Source organism: Lissotriton helveticus, chromosome 7 (assembly GCF_964261635.1).
Source record: "Lissotriton helveticus chromosome 7, aLisHel1.1, whole genome shotgun sequence".
Classification (NCBI taxonomy): Eukaryota; Metazoa; Chordata; class Amphibia; order Caudata; family Salamandridae; genus Lissotriton; species Lissotriton helveticus.
The window spans coordinates 979,599,808-979,625,095 of NC_136068.1; the positions used below are offsets into that span (position 1 = coordinate 979,599,808).

Here is a 25,288-nt window from a genome sequence, read left to right on the forward strand (position 1 = left end):
TGATTTTGGCAAGGTGTATTGGCTCTGGGTAAATATTCAAAAGTCACTCTTGTTTCCACTATGGAGCCTGACTGGAACTCCAGCTATTTGACTGCATGAATTGGAACTCCGCTAGGAGACAGAGGGATTTAGCTACTTGATTGTATTGATTGTATACAGATTGCACACAGGCAGTATATAGGCGCTTGAATGTGTGCAGAGTCGTGGAGGGACTAGAGGACTCCACAGCATTCTGGAACAGACTTCCTGTGTCTGTGATAGGTAGGGCTGCAGTGGCCAAGATGGTCTTCCTCCCTCTCTGCCTCTCTCATTTCCAAAATGCAATGTTTCCACTAAGGCCGCAATGACAGTTCAAATGCAATTTCATCAAATCACACCATGAAACTCTTTGCTGATCCCTACTTCTCCCCACGCAACGGACACTCAACCATTGACATCATCTTCCACACAAAACGGAGAGCACAATAGAGGAAAGTACTCCTAGCCACTTTTCCAATTTCTTCCACAAGAAAATCCGCACATGGTCTAGCTATTTATATTGCCCCTTCCCAACTCTTTCAAGCTACAGCAACAATCACAATCTACAACAATGGTACTATCCAAGCCAATGACCGTAGTTTAAATCTCCTAGATAACATCTTCCCCATCATTAAAGAACAAGTGGACAATCCTCAAACTGCCTCACTATCCACCCTCATCAATATTACTTGTGGGGCTATCGCCCTATCCCTCTTTGCCTCGCCCCCCAGCCCCCCCCTCCCTACCGTCACAGGCTTCCGATTCATCCGCTTCCTCTACCCCGACTACCATGACGTCCACCCCCACTTATACACCTAGCAGCACCGCACCGAAACATCTCACGCTTTCCCTACCCATCATGACCGAGACCACTTATGCACCTCACATATCTACGGAAACCACTCTAGGCCTGACCATAGCACCCCACCCCTCCTCCTTTTCTATCCCTTCCCTCATCAGCTCTCCCCCTATCCTAGCCACACCACATCCAACATCGACTCCCTACAGCTCAACCTATCTCCCCCTAACATGACCTTTTCTACATACTTACCCCCTTTAGCCACAGAACCCACTACGGGAACCACCACAGCTCACCGCCCTCCTAACACCCCCCCCCTACTCTCTCCCCCTCACCTCTTCCCCCCTCACCTCTTCCCCTACTTGCAATAACACACCTTTCAAGGACTCCACTCACGCTAACCAGTCGCCTGCACTCCACTGTTCACCCCTCAATTTCTCAGACATCAGTCCACCCTCTGAACAACCAATCCCTCCTACCTCACCTCACACACCTGCCCACCAACATGCCAAACCCTCTACTCCGCCACTTTCATCACCATCCCTACCACACACACACATCTGCACATTCTAACTCACGCTCCCCTGCACCATCTCATACACCCAACCAGCCGACACCCCAGACACACACACTAATCTCATCACCTCCCCCCATCTTAACCACACCAGACACTAGATTAGATGAGATCATGTCCACATTTAATCAAAGAGGATCTCCATGCTTTTAAAGTGATGCTATTGAGTCATCCATGGCTCCCCAGATCCTACAGAACCAATATACCTAGCAAGTCCCCAACTTACCTCCCTAGCAACCCCAAACACAATGCTCCCAGTTGGAAATCAGTACCCTTCCGTAACCTATCCTCCCGCCCATCACGTACCAACAACCATTTTTCGGAGACCGATCTTCGCTCTCTCCTGCTCTCCTACGAACCGGTCATAGCGACCCCCGATTCTATCATACACATGCCCATACCTTCTATCCCCGCAAACCCTCACAGGCCCTCTACTCATAACAACATAGGAATCATAAACAATAATCTCTGTAAAGTCCCACTCATCCAGGATCACACCACTTCCCCCGTCACCCCCGTCTTAAATGCACACTCCTGAATTGCAGATCGGCCTCGAAACACACCACTGACATAGCCGACCTCATTACCTCTACTGATCTTGACCTCATAATTCTCACTGAAACATGGTCTACAGAATCTTCCTCGCCCCTCATCGACATCCTAGACCCCCCTAACTATGACGTCATCAGACTAAACAGGACTGGTAAGATTGGAGGAGGTATTGCATGCATACACCGGACCAACATCACCGTAAACAGAACTACATCCTCGGTACTCTTGTGAATACATAAGCCTCGACATCAACAGTAATGGTAAACCTGTCTGCTCGCTATACATCATCTATCACCCACCGGGTGACAACCTCCTCTTCACAGAACACCTCATGGATCTGATCACAACACACACCGGTCGACGAAACACACACATTTTCCTGGGTGACTTTAACCTCCACTGGAATGACCCCAACGATACAGTGGTCAACAGCCTCAAAAACTTCCTCAACGCCTTAGACCTCAACCAAAGGTGCAACAGCCCTACACATAATAAAGGCGCAATTTTAGACCTAATAATCTCTGAGTGATTCCACTCATTTGGAGTCGATCCTCCCTTGTGATTGCTCTGACCATCACATCATCACCTTCTTCATCAAGGAAACAGCCAAACGGAATTCCGCCCAAGCCATAAAACCTAAAGTATGGAAAAGAGATTGGAAAAATCTCAACCCAAACACGTTACCTGCCTCTAGCCAGAATCCACTTCTACCCCCTGCTGGATCTTCCAACGTAATTGATCTCACCAACCACTACCTCAACTCTGACTTCAATAATTAACAAAGTCTCCACGAAACCCTGGTTCAGCGGTCTTCTTAACGAGGACAGACGGTCTCTCAGAACTGCTGAACGCAACTGGAGATCAGTCCCATCCGCCAAGCTCCTTATGACTCTAAAAAGAAAGAAAAATGCTTACTATCGAAAGGTCAAGCGCACTAAAGCGGATTTCTTCAGCCAACAACTTGACCAGGCAAGAAATCGAACCAAAAACTTTTTGAATTAATCAAAACTCAATCTAAGGACCAACCTCAACGTCCTCAAGAACTAACTCACCCACAACCCACATGTGAGGACTTTTCTAACTACTTTAACCTAAAGTCTGAGAACATCAAGAAAGTTCTCCTCAATGACCTAATCTCTCACTCTTGCCCGCTCACCAAAACCTCCCCTCTTCCCCCATTTGCGTCACAACAAATCCCATCAAAGTTTACCCCAAAAAACGATGTGGCATGGTCATACTTTTACACCTATTCTGAAGACGCTATAGGCACATTTCTCAATGCCCTGAAGCCTTCTAATCCCCTCACTGACCCTCTCCCCGCAAATGCGGTTAAAGATCTTATCCCTTTGCTACAACCTCTCTGGACCAAGATAATCAACATTTCACTTCTACAAGGTTGCATCCCCGACTCCCTAAAGGTAGGGCAGGTGTCTCCCATGCTTAAGAAATCCACAGCTGCCCCCACGGACCTAAACAACTACCGCCCAATCTCCAATATTCCCACCTTGGCCAAACTTCTGGAAAAATGTGTTCAACACCAACTGACAAAGCATATTGATCACTTCAACCTCCTAAACAAACACCAATCCGGCTTCCGTGCAAACCACAGTACGGAATCAGCCATGACACACATCATTGATGATGCACTTTAAATACTTGATCAAAACGAAGCATGCCTCCTTATCCTACTAGACCTCTCTTCAGCGTTCGATACGGTCAAACACGAGCACTTGATAGATCTGTTGAAACACAGAATGGGTCTTTCAGGATCAGTTCTCAAATGGTTTACCTCTTTTCTGCAAAATTGGACAAAAAAATTCGAGGTCAACAACACCCTGTCCAAACCTGTTCCAGTTACACTAGGAGTCCCTCAAGGTTCCTCACTATCCCCTACACTCTTCAAACTATTCATAGAACCACTCACCGATCTATTACAAACATCCAATGTGCAATTTCACATGTATGCCGACGATACCCAACTTTACCTCAAGATCCACACCTTGGACGACATTAGTTTGCTTAACAATACTCTTGAGACCACCCAAACATGGCTGGTAGAGAATCACCTCAAACTGAATGCTTTAAAAACTGAATTCCTCCTTATTGCCCCACCTGCCAAAGTCCCCATAATGCACAACTGGATCAAACACCTTGCAGCATTCAACGTTCATCCAACCATTGGGGATTCATCGAAATCACTGGGTATAATTCTGGACCGTAACCTCAATATGCAGAAACATATCAGTAATGCAACGAAGGAAGCAAACTTTCAGATTAATACACTAAAGAAGCTGAAGCCCTTCCTACCTCCCAATGAATTCAAGATGGCGGTTCAGGCTCTAGTTCTACCGTGGCTGGACTATGGAAGTGTCTCGCTATGCAGTCTCCGCAAAGCCACTACAGCTCAACGAAGAGACTCTACCAACGCGGCAGTGAGACTCATCACTGACTCAAAGAAGGGCCCACATCTCCCCGGACCTAAAATCTTTAAACTGGATGCCATTTGAAGCCATAATCCACCTGAAAATAGCTTGCATGACGCACAAGGCCTTACATCATAATGCACCCAGCTATCTAACACAAAAACTCACAATATCTGGAGGGACAAGATTAACAAGAAGTGCGGAAAACCTCCTTCTGAAACCACAAAAATTCAATCAGAAAAAAACTTACAATCGATCCTTTTCATGAATGGCACCCAGGATATGGAATGCCCTTCCACCGGAAATAAGACTGAGCCCCTCCACCTCTTCCTTCAACCTGGAAGTAAAAGGCATCCTTATTACAAAATTCACGTAAACATAGCCTCTTGTGTCTGTGAGAACCTCTATTCCCTTCATCATACTTATCATCCTAATCTATATTGTTGCCATTACCATGATTCGTATGTTTCGCTCTTGCGCTGCACATCACTGCACATCACTGCTTTGCTTTTTGTATGCTCAGTTTGTTCTATATAATTGATGTTCTTATCATTACTGGACTACCATGACCTATCAGGCTGCTCCGGTTCTGCATCATGTTTGATTTATCCTTTTGTATGTTATGCTTTTTGATGCTATTTATTTTGGTCCTGCTTTTCTTTAATGTTTGATATAGCTAAACACACTGATTGTAAAGCGCTCTGATACCCGCAAGGGTCTTGTCCGCGCTCTATAAAACTTTCAAAATAAAAAATAAATAAATGTTTTTGCAAACTGGACAGTTTATTCATGTCACTGGTCTGGGCTGCGCAGCAGGGTGGCATTGACTATCCTCAAGCGCAACTTCGGGCACGTGACCTTGTTCTCCTGAATATCCAAAATTAATATTCGGCGAATTTCCAACATGTTGCGCAGTGGTTGACTGAACCTGGCAATTAGGGAAGAGGTTGTTCATAGATATGCTGGGAGATAATACCCTGGCGCGCTTGTTGATGCAGGGGTGCCGATCTGAACTCCGTCATTCAATAAATAATATGGACCTGCATTCTTTACCCAAAACCTTATCCCTTATCCCTTACTGTCCCTCAAGAACGCTACGCTCGTCCAGTCTGCACGAGTTGGTGGTACCTCGAACCAAAACTGTCACATGGGGGGACAGAAGATTCATGGTAGCCGCACCGAAACTGTGGAACACATTACCACAACCGATCAAAATCAGCACCTCCCTCTGGATGTTCCGCAAGCAACTTAAAACCTGGCTTTTCAACCAATGAACCTCTGCCCTCCTGAGGGTTAAACACTGCAGCAACTTTAGCGCCGAGATGCCCAAGGGCCGTCGTTTGCGCTTTACAAATGTTTTTATAAATAAATACATTTATAAATATATTCTGGGCGATTGATGGTAATGTCATTCGAACAATGGAGGGTGGGAGGCTGCTAGGTGGTGGGTAACCCATATCCCAGGGAGGTCTTCCTCACCTTCCAATATCCGCAAGAGACTTTTGAAATGGGTCCAGGTCACTTCGTTCATTATGCTAAGTGGGAGAGCACTGCACAGGAGGGTTGGGCTGGGTTTCCTGTGGGCTTGCAGCCCTCTCAAGGGCTTGGCGGCCTGCTTCAATGTGGGGAGGGGAGGCATCGGATTACCTTATTCTATAGAGCGATCCAGATAGACATGTCGGGTATCACTAGTCTGCGCATAGGGCCTGGGAGAGAGAACTAGAGGAGCCCATTACGAATGCAGATTGGACGCGTGCATGCGAGTTGGTGAGGACGGGGTCCTGTAATCAGAGATTCAAGTTGCTACATTTTTAATTTTCTGCATCGCACCTATGTGACTCCTAGACAGTTGAATAGGGTGGATCCTTCAAGGGAGGCAAGATGTACATGGTGCGGGGAGTTGGGTTGAGAGGAGGCAAACTTCTTGCATCTGGCTTGGTCCTATATTGGGATTCTGGAGGGAAGTAGTGTCTACAATTGTACGGGTTGCCGGCATAGTGATCCCTCTAACCCTGCTTACATGCCTCTTGGGTGTGGTGGCAAGACCAAAAGGGCGGAAGATTCCATACAAGCTTGCCCAGATGGCACAATTATTAGCCAAAGGCAAATAGCCATTGGTTGGTTGGGCACAAGGGTATCACTGATGTCTTCATGGCTACGGGAGCTGCTTAATTGGGGAGTGGCAGAGGAGACACACATGCAACTTGCTCGTACCGATGAGTGTGCCACGGAAGCAATTATGATGTGGGGGCTGCTCCACAATATATTTAATGATGAGGGTGATTTTAGCTCAGAGGATGGCTCTGATGATGTGTGAGTTCTGTGAACTCAAGACCGATGTATAACAGCTGTGACAGCCAACGGAGACATTGACGTATCCCTTACTGTATACCTGGCTCGCTTACTTTGAATCATTACAATATTGCCCCCTTAGAGGACATTTCCCTGCTACCTATGTTCTGCTGTGTACGATGCGGTCTATTACTGAACTGCCATAATATGTGAATATGGTATTCTTCCTAATGTATAATTGGGGCAAATCACTGCTTAGTTTGCAATGTTACTTTGGGGAAAAAATCAATAAAGTAAAAAAAAGAAATGACCTCATTAGAAATATTCTAAATACAGCATTTTATTTCCAATGTTGCTAAAGTGTGGCATGACCAGGTGGTGGTAACAGTTTATAAGCAGCATTGGATATGTAGAGATAGAAATTGAACTACATTCAATTCATGATTGGAACATAGAAGCAATATAATAGGAAACAACTTGCAGTGGTTGACAGTAATGCAAAGGTTTGAAGGAATTTTGAATCCTCATTGGAGGTGTTTTTCTTGTTCCCAAATGGCAAGGCATGTAAAAAATAAGTTCTGGTGGAAATGTGTATTACTACCAGTTCTACAGTAAGTAAATTGGTTAATGATCTTGTAAACTATGGGCCCCATTGCATGTGGGCTTAAAGCAGGTGCAAGGAGCCTGTGAAGGTTTAGCACATAAGTAGTTCTCAGGTTTACAGGTCTTGATTTAGCTCCTTAGTGGTTGTTGAACATTTTAATTAGTGGTTGTTGGGGGAAGGGACTATAAAAGGATAATGAATGCTGAAATCTAGAAAATATCCTCTACCACTGCTGCTGATCATGAATTTGTACAGTGGTATTACAGTGGTATTACAGTCAGACACTTGATTGACCAGAATACATTGTTTCATTTGTTTTACAAAATTTAATTGAAACTTGGGATATGAAGTTTTTATCAAATGCACATTAAGAATCAGCATTAGGTCCAGCATGAAGCAAAGAGACTTGACTGATTATGAGGGTGGGCGGGCTGAGAGAAGAGTTGAGAGCTAATTATGAATGAGTAAATGTTGTATCGCATGCAAATAAAATTGTGAGGCAGATAAGAATGTGTTATTTTTAAGAGATGAATGAATAAAGGAATTTGTAACGTGCCAGAATCACCTCTTGAGGGGTATCTCTACACTACTCTAGCTATGCGCTAAGAGAGCCACCTTTTAATTGTTGCTGATCACGGCCCGAGTTGTGCTGTCAACTTGCCAATGGTTAGCTATTTTTGTGCTCTGTAATAAATTGCCCACCCTTGTTTTTATGTAAAAGTTGTGTAACATGGGTGACACGACGACTGAAACTGAAGCCTCCTTGAAACCCACAGAATGCTTTCCGTGGCTAGCTATATATATATATATATATATATATATATATATATATATATATATATATATATATATATATATATATATATATATATATATATATATATATATATATATATATATATATATCTATATATATATATATATATATATATATATCTATATCATTTCAGTGTATGTGATGCGCATTGTGTGCTACTGGGGAGTTTTCCTCCGCACTCTTCTCCTCAGAGTAATATGAGGTATTTTGCATTCTTTCCCTTTCTTGACCTTACTTTCCTGACAGGTGTCAAGTCAAACTCCAGTGCAACAACTGTTCACACCAACTCTACCCTGAAAAGAGGGACTAGTAAGGAAGAAACTGCTGCTGGAGCAGTAAAGAAGGTAAGAATATTCTGCTTCCTGCTGTGTGGTCACAGAAGTAAAATTTTACAGTGTGGACTGCTGATTAAATTAGATGGTTTTGGTTTAAGTTGGAGGTGCAGAAAGAGAATGAGAGAGCGAGACCGCACCTGTCAGAAGCCGGCTCTTTATTTGATATGTCAAAAGATATATTGTGTAAAAACTCCAGGGGTTTCCTTATGAGTGGACAGGGGGCTTGCTATGGCAATCCTAAGGTGCTCTTCTAAGGGATAGTTTGGTTGAGCAACCTTAGGCTTATCACAGAGGACTGCAAGACATTTGAAAATACACTGGTCAATAAATGAGACGCATGACTCAAGGAGATCCACACCAATTTATAAAAAAGAACCTGTATCTATATATGTGTTTAGGCATCGGAAGCAAATCGTTCAGATAAGTACGTTTTTAAATACGTGCAATTTTTAGGAGCTGCAATGTTACCCTATGAGAGGAAAAGTCTATGTGGCATTCAGGTACAGTACAATTCTTTAAAAGACCAATCTCCGGGCGTTACGGTGGGTAAAGTCCAAGGAAGCACCAGCTGAACACCACCTTCAGCACTAGGGCGGCCGGGTGCAGAGGTGCAAAACAGCGTTGGATGCCCAGTGTTACTCATTGGGGATTGGTCTACGCATAAAGAACTCGCAGGCTCCGACTGGGAGGCCGGTTGGGCTGAACCAACAGGGGGGCTCAAGCCTCACGATGCTCTGGGACATACGGACGCCTTTGGTCCACTTCTCTACAGCACAGGGGCGACGGGTGCAGAGGTGTCTTGAGGTGTCAGGTCTTTCTTACTGGGATCAGTCACATTAGAGAGGGCCTATGTGCAGAGGCTGCAGGCGACGTCTGAGAGTTCACTGGGGCCAAAACCACAATGGACTTGGGCTCTGGAAAGGCCGGAGGACCACAATCACACCGTTGGCCCACTTCAACTCTGGCTTGGAGTGACTGGTGCAGTGGTGTCTTCAGACGTTGGGTTTATGCAGTCACGAAATCCTCACAGGAGTCTTGGGTTGCCTGCAGGATGTAGGAAAGAAGGTCTGCTACTTCTTGGTAGGTCATGGTTCCAGGGTGAAGTGCTGGCAGGTCCCCCAGGCTTTGGAGATTCAGCAGCTTCCTCTCCTGTGAGGGGAGCTAGATTTGCATTTCAAAGGCAGTAGCTTTTGGAATGGCACCCAGCCAAGGAATGCTAATCAGCAGGTCATCCTGTGGGAGGGGGTGTAAACACCCTTTCCCGAGCAGGCTGTGGGAGAGCAAAGGCTCTCCCCCTTTTGGGGGCGAGGAGATTTCAGACACTCATATCTGGGTGCCTGTATTAATAAATCAATCACTGGAATCACTGTGGGTTTATATATACGAGATGTTTGATACCAAGCACTCCTATCTTCAGTGATGCCATTCATAGCTAAGGCTTGGGAACTAATTTTCACCAGTGTCCAATGCATGTTCTAAAATGGCTTCCCTGTTGACTTGTACTGGCAGTAAAGGGACTGACCAGCACAGGGGCATATGTGCTCATGCAGATATGCCCTCTCGTGCAATATTAAGCACCCTGCCTTAGGGCTGTAAGGTCTGCTGTAAGGGTAACTTACAAATACTGGATGCAGTATTAAGGGACATGGCACATGTGTCATGTCGTCTTTTCACTTTTGTCTGCACCAAAACACGCAGCCTGCAGAGGAAGTCCTGCAGGTGTTTGGTGTGGGCCTCTTAGGGTGGCATAATTCATGCTGCAGTCCTTCGAGACCCTCTGTAGTACCTCAGGCCCTAGGTTCCAGGGGTGGCGTTTTCTAAGGACTTACAGAGAGTGTGAAAGTCAGGGCCAATTGGGGGATTTTTTTTTACAATTTTTAGGGAAAACACTGGTACTGGGATCCTGGTTAGCAGAAACCCAGTACACTTCAGTAAAAGTTTCATCGAATACCAGGCAAAAAGGGAGGGGTTTCTGGCAACAAAAACCTAGTTTCCTACAGCACCCAAAAACCTCTTATGCAAAGCAAGTTTTTTTGAAATGGCACACCATGCTTAAACTATGCTTTACTTTTGTGGCAAGATTCTTTGCTAAATGTATTTCACTTTAATAATTCTCATATAGGTGAAAAATGCCAAGACTGCCCCAGTCACCAAGAAGGAGCAGGCTGTCAAAAGCAGTAGTGAAGAATCATCTGGGGAAAGTGAAGATGAGAAGGCCCAGAAACGGGTCCCTCCCCCTGGTAAGACCGGCGATCATAGTTCTGTTTGGTAAAACCAGTAACTGATCTCTGTGAGCTAGACTAGGTGCAGATTTTGTACATTATCCCCATGCATAGTGGGGCTAGTGACCTTTGAGCAAATTTCAGTCCTGGTATTTTAAGCTGGTGCAAAAAACATTTACGTAAATAGTGTTTCATTCTCTTACTTTCAGTGGGAGTCTTTGGCACTAGGGAGTTTCGTCCAGTTGTCAGAGTATATTAGTTTTTGTTCCAGACATGCAGGAAGCTATGATTTTCTTAATTTTCTCATGAGATCTTAAAATTTGCATTTAGATGGGCTGTTTACTTAATTTTACAAAAAGCAGAAAAATGAAATGCAAACAAATGTTAATACTACTGTGTACAATTCATAATAGTAACATATTCATATTTAAACATTGGTGCATCAGTCCGCCGTATTTGGGCGGATGGGTGAGGAATACTTTTCAATACTGCATCAGATGCTGTCAGGACCGAAGTCAAACCTTGCCCTTACTAACTACTAATTATGCTAATTTGTCCTTCATGTATATATTTTTTTTAATTGTTTGCAGTACGGGCTGTTGTCGAATGCCATTCCCTTTATTGTATTTTTCAGTCTCTACCCCTGGTAAGAAGGCAGAGAGCAGCAGCTCATCTGATGAGTCTTCTGACAGTGAAGATGAAAAGAAACGGTCAGCAGCGCCTCAGGTACTGAGCTGTGTTCTTACAGATACCGCTATTGTGACTGTTGCATAAGAGGGGAGCTGCATTGTCCTTAACTAAAGGCTTCGGCGGAGCAAAGCAACTTTCTTTGCTTGAGACTGGTCCTTTGGAATGATTAGTTAATTCAGGATGCTGCCGTTTTGAATGGTGTTTGATACTGTCCATCAATAACATATATTGTCATGCTTAGATTCATATTTTGAAGGACACCATGCCTTGAATTATGAGATGGCGATCTGTGCATTTCATAAAAATATAATTGTGGAAATTAATGAGGACCCAAATCTGCAATACACACAGACCATAGTTTTGCAGCGTGAATCTTTCTGGATTCACTATGCTGTGCATTATTCCGCGGTCTTGTGGTTGGGTCCGGATTCGTAGTCTTTTCTCTGTTTTTTTTTTTTTTTTCTTTGCCCAGGTGGGCGTCGGCGTCACACCCCCTTTGGGTGTATTTCCGGTGACGTCGGCATGCTTCCTGCGGAAGCTCCCACTCTTGGGCGCCATCTTCAGATTCTTTTTTTCCGCGGTCGGGTCTGGATCGTTCCCGTTTGGGCTCCAGACATTTTTGGAGAAAGAAGAAAGAAAATACAGAAAAGACGAGGAGAAGTCATCTGAAGACTCCAGGGGACTTCACCGACGAAGGACAAGCAAGATAAGGCGTTTTCCATCCAGATCTTCGACGACCGTCGACGAACACGCGACCAGAGAGGCCCTGGACGCTCGAGGATGGACAACACGCCGTTCAAGTTCTGCCGGAACTGCCACCACAAGTACGCGCAGAAAGACCAGCACCCGGTATGCAACCTTTGCCTACCGGTGGACCACGAAAGCGGAGACTGCAACGCCTGTTCCGCCTTCACCCCGAAGACCCTTCGTGTGAGAGAGAGGCAGAGGGTAGCACACGCCACCCTGCAGGGGAAGGCCCCGACCCCGTCGCTCTACGAGCTGGGGATGTCCTCCGAGGAAGAAGACAACGCTGCCGCCGAAGACGACAGCTACACGGTCGTAGAGACCGATTACACGAAGACTTCTGACAAGGTAGGAGACTCTTCGGCCCCCAAGAACCCGAGAGACTCTGAGTCTCGAAAAATTGAGGGCAAGACCCCGAAAGCGCCGACGCCAAAGAAGGCGGCGTCCGCGACTACTCCCAGGCCCAGCGGATCCTCAGAGAAGGAGTCCCCGGCGCCGAGAGCTGCTGATCAGCAGAAGACGTCGAAAATCGTCCCCGAAAAGGATCGATCGACGAGGGAGAAAGACCCGAAACTGTCGACGACGACCAGAGACCCGATATCCGGTTCGACGTCGAAAGCTTCGACTCCGAGAGGCACGGGGACGAGCCATCCGTCGAAGAGAGCGGCGGAACCATCCGACGCGGAACACGCGGCCGAGATGGAAAAGAAAAGAAGGCGCCTCGAGGCAGAAATGGAGAACTTCATGCAGCGGAAAAAAGATTTCGACGCAAGGATGAAGGCCTTCACGATCCCTCACAAGACCAAGCCACCAGTGCTGGAGGCGGTCGAGGAGGAAGAAGAAGAGGTCGCCGAAGTCACCGAGCAAGACCAGGACGTCGAGGTGTTCGACGACCAGGAGGAGTACGAGAATCCCCACGAGAGCTACAGCTATGGGGAGGAAGATGAGGGCAGGACAGACACAGAGTCGGCGCCCTATGACCTTCAGGATGTAGATTACATCGATGTCGAGACCGACAGCCCGGAGGAGGTGGTCGACACCTACCCCTCGAGGCCCTCGCCGCCGGACGACATCGGGGCCTACAACGCGGTGATACAATCGGCCGCAGCAGCTTTCAAGCTCAAGCTCGACGAAGAGAAGCAGAAAGCAGACTTCCTTCTGGAAACATTGCTCCCAACACAAACGAGGAGCCAGTTCCTCCCGATGCTCGAGAGCGTCTTGGCTCAGGGGAAGGAAGCTTTCAGGGAGCCCGCAACATGCAAGGCAGTAACTCCCAGAACTGAGAAGAAGTACAAGCATGCCGCAAAGGACCCGGCCTACATTCAGGGCACGGTCTCCGCAGACTCCATTATCACGGCCACAGCAAGGAGGAGGGCTAACGTACCCACTACCTCGGGCCCGCCACCGGATAAAGAGAGCAAAAGGATGGATCTGGTGGGCAGAAGGATCGAACGGAATGCCGCGACCCACTGGCGCATGGCTAATTCCAACGCCCTGGTAAACAGACACATGTACCAAATCATGGAGGGACTGGGGCAGTTGGTGAAGGACTTGCCCCAGGATGCCAAGCAGAAAGCCGAAAAGCTAATTGAAGAGGGGAAGAATGCTGCAAATTCTTGCCTTAAGACGGCCCTGGATGGGGCAGACACCGCCAGCAGGCTCATGATGATGGGCGTCACGGAAAGGAGACACGCCTGGCTCAGGATATCCGGTTTCAAACCGGAGGTGCAACACAGCATCCTGAACACACCGTTCAACGGCAGTACGCTTTTCGGACAAACAGTTGATGAGCAACTCAGCCAACTTAAGAAGGATAACGAAACAGCAAGATCCATGGGAGCTTTGCAGTTCAGAGGGAACAAGAGGGGCACCCCGTCACGGAGGCCCGGCGGAAGAGGCGGAAACCAGCCAGGTACATCACACCAGGCTTTCCAGCAAACGCACCAGGCAGACTCGCAGGGTCAGCAGGGCCATCAGAAACAGCCCTGGCAGTACCAACAAAGAGGCCAGTCCTTTCGAGGGAGAAATGGACGGGGACAAAATAGAAGAGGGGGCCAGCAGCCCACCTCCAAGTGACTTCAAAAAAATCCGTGTGCCCACCCACAAAAAAGATCCCAGGGGGCAGCACGTACAGATGGGTCAAGACAAACTAGACACCTACGACCACAGGACACCAGTGGGAGGAAGATTAAGATTCCACCTCCAGGAGTGGAGAGGAATCACATCAGACAAATGGATCCTCAACATTATCCAATTCGGATACTGCATAGAGTTGGAGGCGAGGCCGACAAGCAGAAAACCAAGAAGAAAGCCGCTAGCAAGCAAGCAGCTGCAGTGCCTTCAGGAAGAAGCAAAAGAACTCCTGCGGAAGCAGGCCATAGAAAGGGTACCCTTCAAGGAAAGAAACACAGGAGTATACTCAACATACTTCCTGGTACCAAAAATAGACGAGACAATGAGGCCCATTCTCGATTTACGGTTCGTGAACAAATTCATAAGAACGCAAAAGTTCAAAATGACCTCCCTGCAAGAGGTGCTCCCACAGTTGCAGACCGGGGACTTCATGGTCACTATAGACCTCAAAGACGCATACCTGCACATCCCAATGAACAGGAAGCACAAGCACATGCTCAGGTTCACCGTCGGAGAAAGCCACTACCAGTTCACGACACTGGCCTTCGGTCTAAAATCGGCACCAAGAGTTTTCACAAAGTGCCTCGCAGCAGTCGCAGCGCACCTAAGAAGGCAGGGAATACATGTATACCCTTACCTGGACGACTGGCTGGTGAAAGCAAACTCATACCAGAAATGCAAGCTGCACGCACATACAGTGACCAGCACGCTCATAAACCTGGGGTTCTCCATCCATTGGAAGAAATCATCAATGGAGCCGGAACAGGTGAAGATCTTCCTGGGAGCACAGATCAACACCTTACAGGGCAAGGTGTTCCCCAGCGAGAAGAGGGCGAGGGCGCTGGTGAAGGAAACTCGCCTCTACCGGAAGGGACAAGCTCGGACAGTGAGAACGGCGAGCAAGATCATGGGGATGATGGCATCATGCATCCACCTGGTACCGAATGTACGACTCCACAGGAGACCCATTCAAGAATGGCTACAGGAGCAATGGTCACAAGCTACAGGCAGTTGGGAGGATCTAGTGGTTGTAACGCACGAAGTGCAGAAGGAGATGACATGGTGGACCATGGAGAACATAGCAAGGGGAAAGCCTCTAACGCCCCCAACGCCAACAGTGACCATCACCACAGACGCATCCCTGAAGGGATGGGGCGCTCACATGGAGGAGCTCAAGGTGAGGGGACTGTGGACACCGACGGATGCCACAAAGCACATCAATTATTTAGAATTGAAGACAATCTTCCTTGCACTGAAGGCCTTCCAAACAAGACTGTACAAGCACAAGGTATTGATACAAACAGACAACACCACTGCGATGTTCTACATCAACAAGCAGGGGGGCACACAGTCCGCACCGCTTTCAACGCTGGCGCAGGAGATATGGAGATGGGCCATCCCTCTCAAGATAGACCTGCTAGCCATACACCTACCAGGGAAGGACAACATACAAGCCGATTGGCTCAGCAGGCAGACATCGGCATCCCACGAGTGGGAGCTCAATGCTCAGGAGACAAGATACCTGTTCGACAGGTGGGGGACACCATCGGTGGACCTGTTTGCCACACGCCAGAATGCAAAATGCCAAAACTTCGCATCCAGGCAGCCCGAGGAGGGGACACTGGGGAATGCCCTATGGATAGATTGGTCAAAGACATTTGCCTACGCCTTTCCCCCGATACCACTGATGCACAGAGTACTGAGCAAGTGCAGAGCGAGCAACATGACACTGATACTGGTCGCACCGCAGTGGGCGAGGCAGACCTGGTACTCGCAGATCATGGAGATGACACAGTGTGCACCCCACAGATTCAGCAGGAGGAAAGACCTACTGTCCATGCAGAACGGAGAGGTACTGCACCCAGAGCCAGAGAGCATGAGCCTAGTAGCGTGGCTCCTGAGGACATAGAGTTCGCACATTTGAGACTACCAGAAAGCACCCTGAGGGTACTTCGGGAGGCACGAAGGCCCAGCACTCGAAAGTGCTACGTTGCGAAATGGAAAAGATTCACAATATGGTGCAGACAGGAAAGACTCCACAATAAGATGAAGAGGGACTCCACAGTGCTAAGGTACCTGACGCACTTACTGGAGAAGAACCTTAGCTCATCCTCGTTAAGAGTTCACTTGGCAGCGATAGTAGCCTACACAAGGGGAGAAACGTGCAGGAGCTTCTTCACATCACAGGTGGTGAAGAGATTCCTAGAAGGAGCGAAAAGGATCGCACCACCCAAGCGGGTGCCGCCACCTGCATGGAACTTGAACACAGTCCTAACGGAACTCATGAAAGAGCCCTTTGAACCACTTCACAAGGCCTCCCTAAAGATGCTAACTATGAAAACAGCCTTCCTGGTTGCGATAACGTCCTTACGCAGAGTAAGCGAGCTTCAAGCGCTGACGCTACAAGAACCATACATACAAATACACAACGATAGAGTTGTGATGAGGACTGACCCACACTTCATGCCGAAGGTGGTATCCAATTTTCACATGAACCAGTCTATACAGATACCGAGTTTTTTCCAAAAACCCACAACCAGCGCAGAGAGAGCTCTGCACACCCTGGACGCCAGAAGGGCGGTCATGCACTACATTGAAAGGACAAAGGGGCACAGGAAAACGAAACAGTTTTTTGTGTCCTTCGCAAACAGCTTCATGGGCAAAGCAGTAACCAAAAGGACCATTGCACGATGGATCGCACAAACAATCCAACTCTGCCACAAACGGGCAGGACAGGAACTGGCTGAGGGGACACGTGCCCACTCCACCAGGAAGAAGGGCGCTACAATAGCCTTCCTGGCTAACACACCCATAGAGGACATATGCCTGGCGGCAACATGGGCTTCGGTGCACACGTTCACGAAGCACTACTGTGTGGACATACAAATGAACAAGGAAGCTCAAGTGGGACAGAAGGTGCTACAGCACATATTCAACACCCAACGCTCATCTTCCACCCAGCCGCCACAGAGATGAGAAACCGCTACAAAATCTATGCACAGCATAGTGAATCCAGAAAGATTCACGCTGCAAAACGAATAGTTTTCTTACCTGTCGGTGTAGTTTTGCAGCTTGAAGATCTTTCTGGATTCACTAGCGAACCCACCCACCTCCGCCAGAAAGATGAGGCTGGAGAGAGAAGAGGTGGTTAACTAAAGAATAGACTTTGAAAGTACAAAGCGGTAAATACAAACTAAGAAGAACATTGCCATTACTTCGGAAACGAAAGAAACACGGAAAAAAAGAACCCGAAGATGGCGCCCAAGAGTGGGAGCTTCCGCAGGAAGCATGCCGACGTCACCGGAAATACACCCAAAGGGGGTGTGACGCCGACGCCCACCTGGGCAAAGAAAAAAAAAAAAAAAACAGAGAAAAGACTACGAATCCGGACCCAACCACAAGACCGCGGAATAATGCACAGCATAGTGAATCCAGAAAGATCTTCAAGCTGCAAAACTACACCGACAGGTAAGAAAACTATTCGTTATCACTCCGTTCTTACAAATTGTCCTTGCCTATTTAATGTTACTCTGTGGCAAGACAAGCTCATGCCAGTGAGACATGGAGGATGATCCCCCCCCCCCCAATTTTGGAACCAATCAATAAAACAAACTGCATCCATTTGTAAGAGATTGAGGAAACGTCTTAAGAGCTCTCTTTTGAAGTAAGGGTTTGGATGACTGGTGCCTAAACCGGACCTCATCCACGATTTCAGAGAGAAAGTACCTCACTCTGCAGTAGACGCTCTACAAGGTTTGTAAATAGATAAATGTGTGCCAACACTATTGTGCGAATGTAGGCAGCATTGTTACTCTTGGTTTTGTGAGCCATTTACCAGACCCTCCAGGATTTCACGATTTCGTGGTTTGACGCGAAATCTTCCCTTTTGTCAAAATGCCGCGATTTTTACAAAAGTGCCAGCGAAATTGGCACTTTTGTAAAAATGCCGCAATAAGTGCCCACAAAAATGAAGGATAATTCTTGACTTTTCTGGAAATGGCAGGAAATCAGGGTTCACATAAAATTATGATTCGAAATATTTATAGATGAGGGCACCAAGTGTACTGGTGGACTTTCATGATGCCATTTGCATTTTGGTAGTACTGGATGTATAAGTGTAAACAGAACCCAGTGTCCCCGGGTGCACTTCACTCACTCAGGCACCTCACCCAGTGTTTGAGTACGGGATATCATATGGAGCACCTTTCATGCACATCAAGTAGGCACCTGAGGTGGATCACTCGTGTCCCCAGGTGTATATTATCCTGTACTTCGCTACAGCATGTCACCATGCGCCCTCCTGATGCACATCACCCAGTGTCCCCTGGTGCACCTCACTCACTCGGGCACCTCACCCAGTGTTTGACTACGGGTTATCACTGAGCGCACCTTTCATGCACATCATGAAGCAGGCGCCTGAGGTGGATCACTCGTGTCCCCAGGTGTATATTATCCTGTACTTTGCTACAGCATGTCACCATACGCCCTCCTGATGCACATCAACCCCTTGTGCACCTCACTCACGCAGGCACCTCACCCAGTGTTTGACTCCTGAAGAACTGAGGCCGACAACTAACTGCTGGTAATCATGAATGGTGTGGCCACTAAAATAATCTTTTCTGATGTAGTCAGTTTAAAAAACACTAATAATGTTAGCAGCTCGGTATGATTTTCATTGCACGGAAATACAGGCACATTGGATATGGAAGGTGAGGGGATAACATGGCCAACTAGAGCATGGGCGTCCATTCACTAAAATGCTAGGGGTAGTGGAAGGGGCATCACAGGAAATAACATCACGTCGGGGCCTATTTCAAAGTGGAATACTCTACTAAAACAGTTTCCATTGTTTTAAAGCTGAAAATGAATGATTATGAGTAAAATAAAGTGCCTAAAAAATGCCGCTAAATTTCCATATTTGTGCCGCTAAATTTCCATATTTGTGCCTCTAAATTTGCTAATCCATACCGCTATATCCTGGGGGGTCTGTTTACCACCAATGATCCTGTAAGGGTCAAACAATTCATTGGAAGGCGAAGAGCAGAACAACATCATCTTCCCTACTTTTTATGTAGTCACCAGCGGAAAGAATTCCTTTCTCAGGCACAGTTCAGCAATCTCAAATTGCTTCTCGTTTTCCAACACATGAATGCTGTTCTACCAACAGTCATTTTCCTAGAGCCCCCTCCATGCTTAAGGGCTTTCTTTACCCTAAATTTTCAATTATTGCACTTGTATGTTTGGGATGTTTACCTACATCTTTGGGGAAGTACAGTCCGCTTTTAGTCAGAAGTTAATAAAACATGGCTACATTAGTCCAGACCTGTTAATCTTCCTCAACGTGATACCACTTCGTTATGCCTTCCCTGTGTCCTCCCACTGGTCAATTTTTAGTGTAAAAAGTATGCATGGGTACATTTATATAATATTTAATAAACTGGTGTAAATAATTAAATGTAGGTGTATAGGACTGAACACTTTTCATGCCATTATGCCTATTTTAAGTTACCATTTCTAGAGCGCACAGACTCTCGCAGTGTCTCTTAGTGCTAGTGGTATGCAGGAACCAACGCAAGGGGTAATGATTTGTTAGTTATGATTTAACACAGACCGGTTGTGACGTTATTGTGAAGGTATTTTGGTAAACGACAGATAATTCAGAGGGAGGTTTCTCAAAAACATAGCAGACATCAGAAAGATACACAACATATCTTTGTTAATGACAGCCAGGAATTTAAAGCCAGGAATTTAAAGCTATCAAACTATGGCAGAACAACGAGACCTAAAAGGATCACGAAGACCTCATAACCTTATGGAACTGTGAAGTTAATCCAAAGATGGACCTCTTCATAGTATTAAAACTTTGAACTTTGGATGGAAGCAGAGCCTGTGTCACGCTACCGGGAGCACCAGATAGACGTTTTGCTGCACCCGTTCCCCTTTTGCCCCTGTGTCTTACCATCTATTCTTTAAAACTTTAGCATGCCTTTTGTAATTGATCAGTGATCCGTGCCCCCTCCAGTTCTTAGTGATAACCTTGTTTAATAATTTACAATTATATTACTGATCTCCTGAAGGCCCAGGCACCAAAGTAGGGATTGTGTTGTACTAGTAAGGAAGCTTTGTGCTGCTTGCTTTGCTCCTGTCTGGTCCTCCTTTCCTAAGCTGAGTCGTGTCCAGGTGTCCTTGCACAAGTAGATCTGCATGCAGACTGGCTACCTGTATGAGCTTTTCACGAGTACAGCACTATCTGGATTCAGTTGTTCAATAGTTATGTAAAAGCTTGAATAACTTAGGGGAGATTTGGCTAAATAGGAAAGTTGTTTCTATGGTTAAAGTATTTAAATACATTGTAATTGTGTATTGAAATAACATCAGTGAACTGAAGCAGAGCAGATACTCAGCGAACATTCAGTACAGTTTTTTTTATCTGTACACCCATGTCAAATTCAGCATTTAACTCTGTTCTCTCTAAAATTCTCCACATTATGCTGACATTCTGATTGGCATACTGCAAATGTGCAAAATGTCAAATAGGGCTGACATGGTCGAGCAAAAAGCTTTAAGTATGTCAGCCAAAAAAAAGACATTCTAGAGTAGCAGTAATTCACAAGATTATTCTGTATTCCCTGGACCAACATCAGGCCTTAAAATTTACTTTACATGCCCAGGAGGGGCATGAACATCTTAAGATCTTCAAAATTAATAAACTTGGTGTGCACTGAAAGGTTTGCAACCAGGATAGCAATATGATAGCAGAAATGTTGTGGGTGGCAGGTGTGAGCAGGCGAATGGTATAGTAGAGGAGCCCTACTGTACTGATGCATATTAAGCTACATTTTGTAAGGAGGCTGTGAATTAGGGTAAGGATGTTCCACTATGCATCCATATTGTGTAGAGCTGGAGGTGTAGGTTTCGAGATATTTTTAAGGGCAAAATTAATGCTCTTGATTGGTAAAATAAGCAAAGTCCTTGCTGGAAAAAGACATACAGGATTTTCAAATGGTCCTCTTTTTGCTTATTGTTTTGTGCCTGGTGCCAGTTCCCCTGCATTCCTTCCTTCTCAAGAATTCGATACTCTCCCTTTAGAAATTTGTATTGGGAGTCTGTAACCCAGATTAGCTTGTGTGTTACCAGTTTTTCTGTAGTAGGGGATCTCTGTGCATAGTCATAATCTAGTGAATAGTCCCGCCCATGTGCGTGGACCCCAGAGCAATCAAAAATAATCTCTTAAGCTGTCTTCTTTGCAGTCCTGCATAGACACTTAAGAGAAAATTAAGACAGCCTAACCTATACAAGGCTACAAAGGCCACCACTTCATCTAAACCATGAAAAGGATAGCCTACCATGTCCGGTTTTACACTATTTACCAAGTTTTCCTCACAGGAATAAGTCCCCTTCACCAAAATCCTTGAAATGATAGAGAGGAAGGGTTGAACAGACAACCCCCATAGGCTGCCAATATGTGTCTTGAAAAGAGGTACCGTGCCTTTAAGGAACTCTCCTGAGACCCTCTATCCCAGGATGCACAGCCAAAGTCCTTTTACTTTAAGTTCTTTTTTTCCGGCACCTGCTAGCAGGACCCTGGAGCATTGAGCTCTCCCTTTTTGGGTTTTTTTCTTCAATTTTGGCACTTTTCAAGTGTTTAGAGTGTTTCACTCGACGTCCGGTGTCTTCCTCTTCCTTCTGCTGTGGTTTTTAAGCAGTTTTGCACACTCTTTCTGTCGAATATGCCTGCTTTATTCGATAAGTGCCCTGAGTGTGCCAGGAAGAAGGCTAAATCGAACCCCCACAGAGTGTGCATACTGTCTCCCTTCCTCCCATGTCCCAGAAGCCTGTGAGATTTGCCAATCTTTCTCCAGGAGGACCCTGCGTGACAGGGAGAAGATTCGGCTCCAAGGACTGGAGCAGAGGAGACATCAGGGACAAGGTGGGTCTGGGCATGGAGGAACCTCGTCCTCTGCCCGTGCTTCGGCCTCTGGGGGGGCTCCCCAGTCAAGATAAGGCCAGGAAAAGGCACAGATCTCAGTCGGCGTCGATAACCTCGGCGTCGAGAGGGAGGACCACCATCTGCTCCCCGTCGACCCAGGGCTCTGGGTCGAAGAGACGTTGCTGTTCGACGTCGAGGGGACTGATGTCGAGACCTCGGACGAGGGCTTCATTAGCGTCGACGTCGGGATGAGTCTAGAAGGCACCGGCGCTGAGGTCTTTTTTACGTCGAGGAGAAGAAAGTTGACGTCGAGGGACGTATCCGCGTCGAGGCGTTCAACGTCGAGGAAGGGGTCGACGTCGAGGAAGGAGAAATCTATGTCGAGGAGACGATCAAGGGCCAGGATTGAGTCCTCTGCCTCGGGGGTCAGCCTGTCTTCTGTATCCACGAGCCCCCGGTCGCGGCAGCGCCGGCGCTCGTCTGAAAAGAGGTCGGCCTCGAACATCCTCGTCAAGGCCTGCGCAGAAGAAGAGGAGAGTGGTTAGGTCTTCGGACTCTGAATATTCTCAGACCTATTCACCTTCTAGGCCCAGGACGCCTACGCCTCCTCCATTACCTAAGGAGAATCCTCCTCCTACTCCTCCTCCTCCAACTCCTCCTCCTCCTCCGCCTCCTCATCTTTCTCCTCCTCCACCGCGGCCTCCTCCACGGTCTCCATCTCTGCCGCGCTTCCCGTCTCCGCCTAGGGGGCCTCCACAGCCTAGGATTCCGGTTCTGCCTCCGCAGATTCCGCCTCCTGTACGGCCAGTGGATCGACCGAGGGCTAGGAGGTCTGGGTCACGGTCCAGACGGAGGCACCGATCAAGGAGTGACCGTCTGTCTTCGACACGGTCCCGGCATCGTCACCGGAGGGACAGGTCAAGGTCCCGTCATACAGACTCTTCTAGTGCCCGGGGATATTCGCCCACCTTATCGGATTCACCCCATACAAGAGTGTCACCGGTGGATGACATTGTATCGTTTCATGAGGTATTATTGAGAGGGGCAGCAAAGCTGGGGATTACTCTAACGGTACCCACACCTTCTACATCAGTGATTTTCGAGACCCTACACAAGCGGCAGCTGTCTCGACCCTTGTTGCCCTTGGTACCAGGGCTGGAGGAACCGGCTATGGAGCTCTTCCTGACTCTGGCGTCAACTAAATCCGCTCCTTCCCGGCTGCAGAAAAAGTACAGGCCCCCTGACTCCGGTCAGCGTTCCTTCGATCAGACCCGGTGCCGGATTCGGTAATCGTCCCTGCGGCCAGGAAGCAGCACGCTACTGCCCCGTCCTCTACTGTGCCTCCGGATAAGGAGAGCCGTCAGATGGACTCGGCGGGACAAAAAGTCTGCGGTATGGCTGCTACTTCTATGAAAGCCGCTAGTGCCGCGGCTCTCTTGGGTCGGTATGACCGGTCTCTGTGGGAGTCCCTGCAGCAGTTTCTGGAGCACCTTCCTAGGGACAGGAGGGAGGACTTCCAGGAAATCATCAATGAGGACATGATGGTATCCAATCAGGTGATCAGCTCTGCTGCAGATTCCTCTCTCTCGGCGGCTCATGGATACTGCCATGGAATTAATCGGAGACGCCATGCCTGGTTGCGCCTGACATCGCTGAAACCAGAGGCACAGCAGAGAGTCGCCAACTTGCCGTTCTCTGGGTCGACGCTCTTTGGTAAGCATGCGGATGAGGAGATGGCCCGCATGAAGGCGGAGGCAGAAACCCTGACGGCTATCGGGCTAGAGAAGCCAAAAGAGCAGAAGAAGACCTTCTGTCCCTTCCAGAGACGTTTCGGTGCCCAGGGAAGAGGGCAAGGTCGTCAAGCTGGACAGCAGCACCAACAGCAGCAGCGGTACCAGCGGCGGCCATTCCAGAAGTGCCAGAGGGGCAGAGGTGGCCAACGGTGGGGGGAAGCATACAACATTACTTGGCAGAGTGGAGAAAAATTACTCAGGACAAGTGGGTGCTGAATATTGTTTGCAATGGATACAGTCTTTGTTTCGTCAGCCCTCCTCCAGCGATTCCACCGGTTTGCTCGCAGTTCCAACTGCGCGAGCTCTAAGTGGAGGCCGATACCCTGTTAAGAAAAAGGGCGATAGACGTTCCTCTGTCTCAAAGGGGAAAGGGTCTTTACTCGCGGTTCTTTCTGGTGTGCAAGAAGGACAAGAACGAGTTCAGGCCCATTCTGGATTTGCGACAAGCAAATAAATGCATTCGCAGGGAAAAGTTTTGCCTGCTGTCTTTGCACCTGATTTATCCCCGGCTGCAAAGGGGAGACTGGCTTTGCGCAATAGATCTGCAAGATGCGTACTTCCGGTGTTTCCATGCAATGGGCATATGGAAGTTCCTGCGCTTTCTAGTCTGCACCAATCACTATCAGTACACCGTACTACCGTTTGGACTGAAGTCTTCACCCAGGACTTTTTCAAAATGCATGGCAGTGGTGGCGGCGCACCTGCGAAAGAACAAGGTGTTTGTCTACCCGTACCTGGACGACTGGTTGAGCAAAGCCTCCACCATCCAGGAAGCACAACAGCACTTCCAACAGGACGGCTGTTCTGTTGGAAGCACAACAGCACTTCCAACAGGACGGCTGTTCTGTTGAATCAGCTGGAGTTGCACATAAACATGTCCAAGTCCGTTGCGATGCCTGTCCAGTGCCTGCAGTACTTGGGAGCCTCCATTGATACTCTTTCAGCAAGCGTGTCTCCTTCGGAGGGGAGACGCTTATCGATCCTTCGGAAGGCTCAGGCTCTCATAGCTGTTCCATCTACAACAGTGAGGATGGTGTCTTCTCTACTGGGGTCGATGGCCTCTTGCATCTTCCTCACGCCACACACACGCCTACACATGAGGCCGTTGAAGGAATGTCTGGAGGATCAGTGGGACCAGAAGCGGGAGAGCTGGGACGACAGGAACAAGCTGTCCCTCCACGCTCCGCAGTCCCTGAGATGGTGGTGCTCAGCAGAGAATCTCCTCAAGGGGGTTCCATTCCACAAGGACCTTCCCATTCAGACTGTCGTCACGGATGCTTCTCTCCACGGCTGGGGAGCGCATTCAGACCATCTACAGATCCTGGGAACGTGGTCCCCGGCGGAATCCACGTATCACATCAA

At 47.6% G+C, this 25,288-nt stretch overlaps 1 protein-coding gene across 6 annotated transcripts in view; it reads left to right on the forward strand.

Moving 5' to 3' along the window:
• TCOF1 (treacle ribosome biogenesis factor 1) overlaps nucleotides 1-25,288 on the forward strand; it is a 402,392-nt gene that overhangs the window by 97,217 nt on the left and 279,887 nt on the right. For all 6 annotated transcript variants that reach the window (XM_078653593.1, XM_078653591.1, XM_078653592.1 and 3 more), the window contains exons 4-6: nucleotides 8,326-8,423; nucleotides 10,537-10,654; nucleotides 11,271-11,362. In XM_078653593.1, coding sequence (XP_078509719.1) covers nucleotides 8,326-8,423; nucleotides 10,537-10,654; nucleotides 11,271-11,362 — 308 coding nt within the window. The remainder of the gene's footprint in view (nucleotides 1-8,325; nucleotides 8,424-10,536; nucleotides 10,655-11,270; nucleotides 11,363-25,288) is intronic.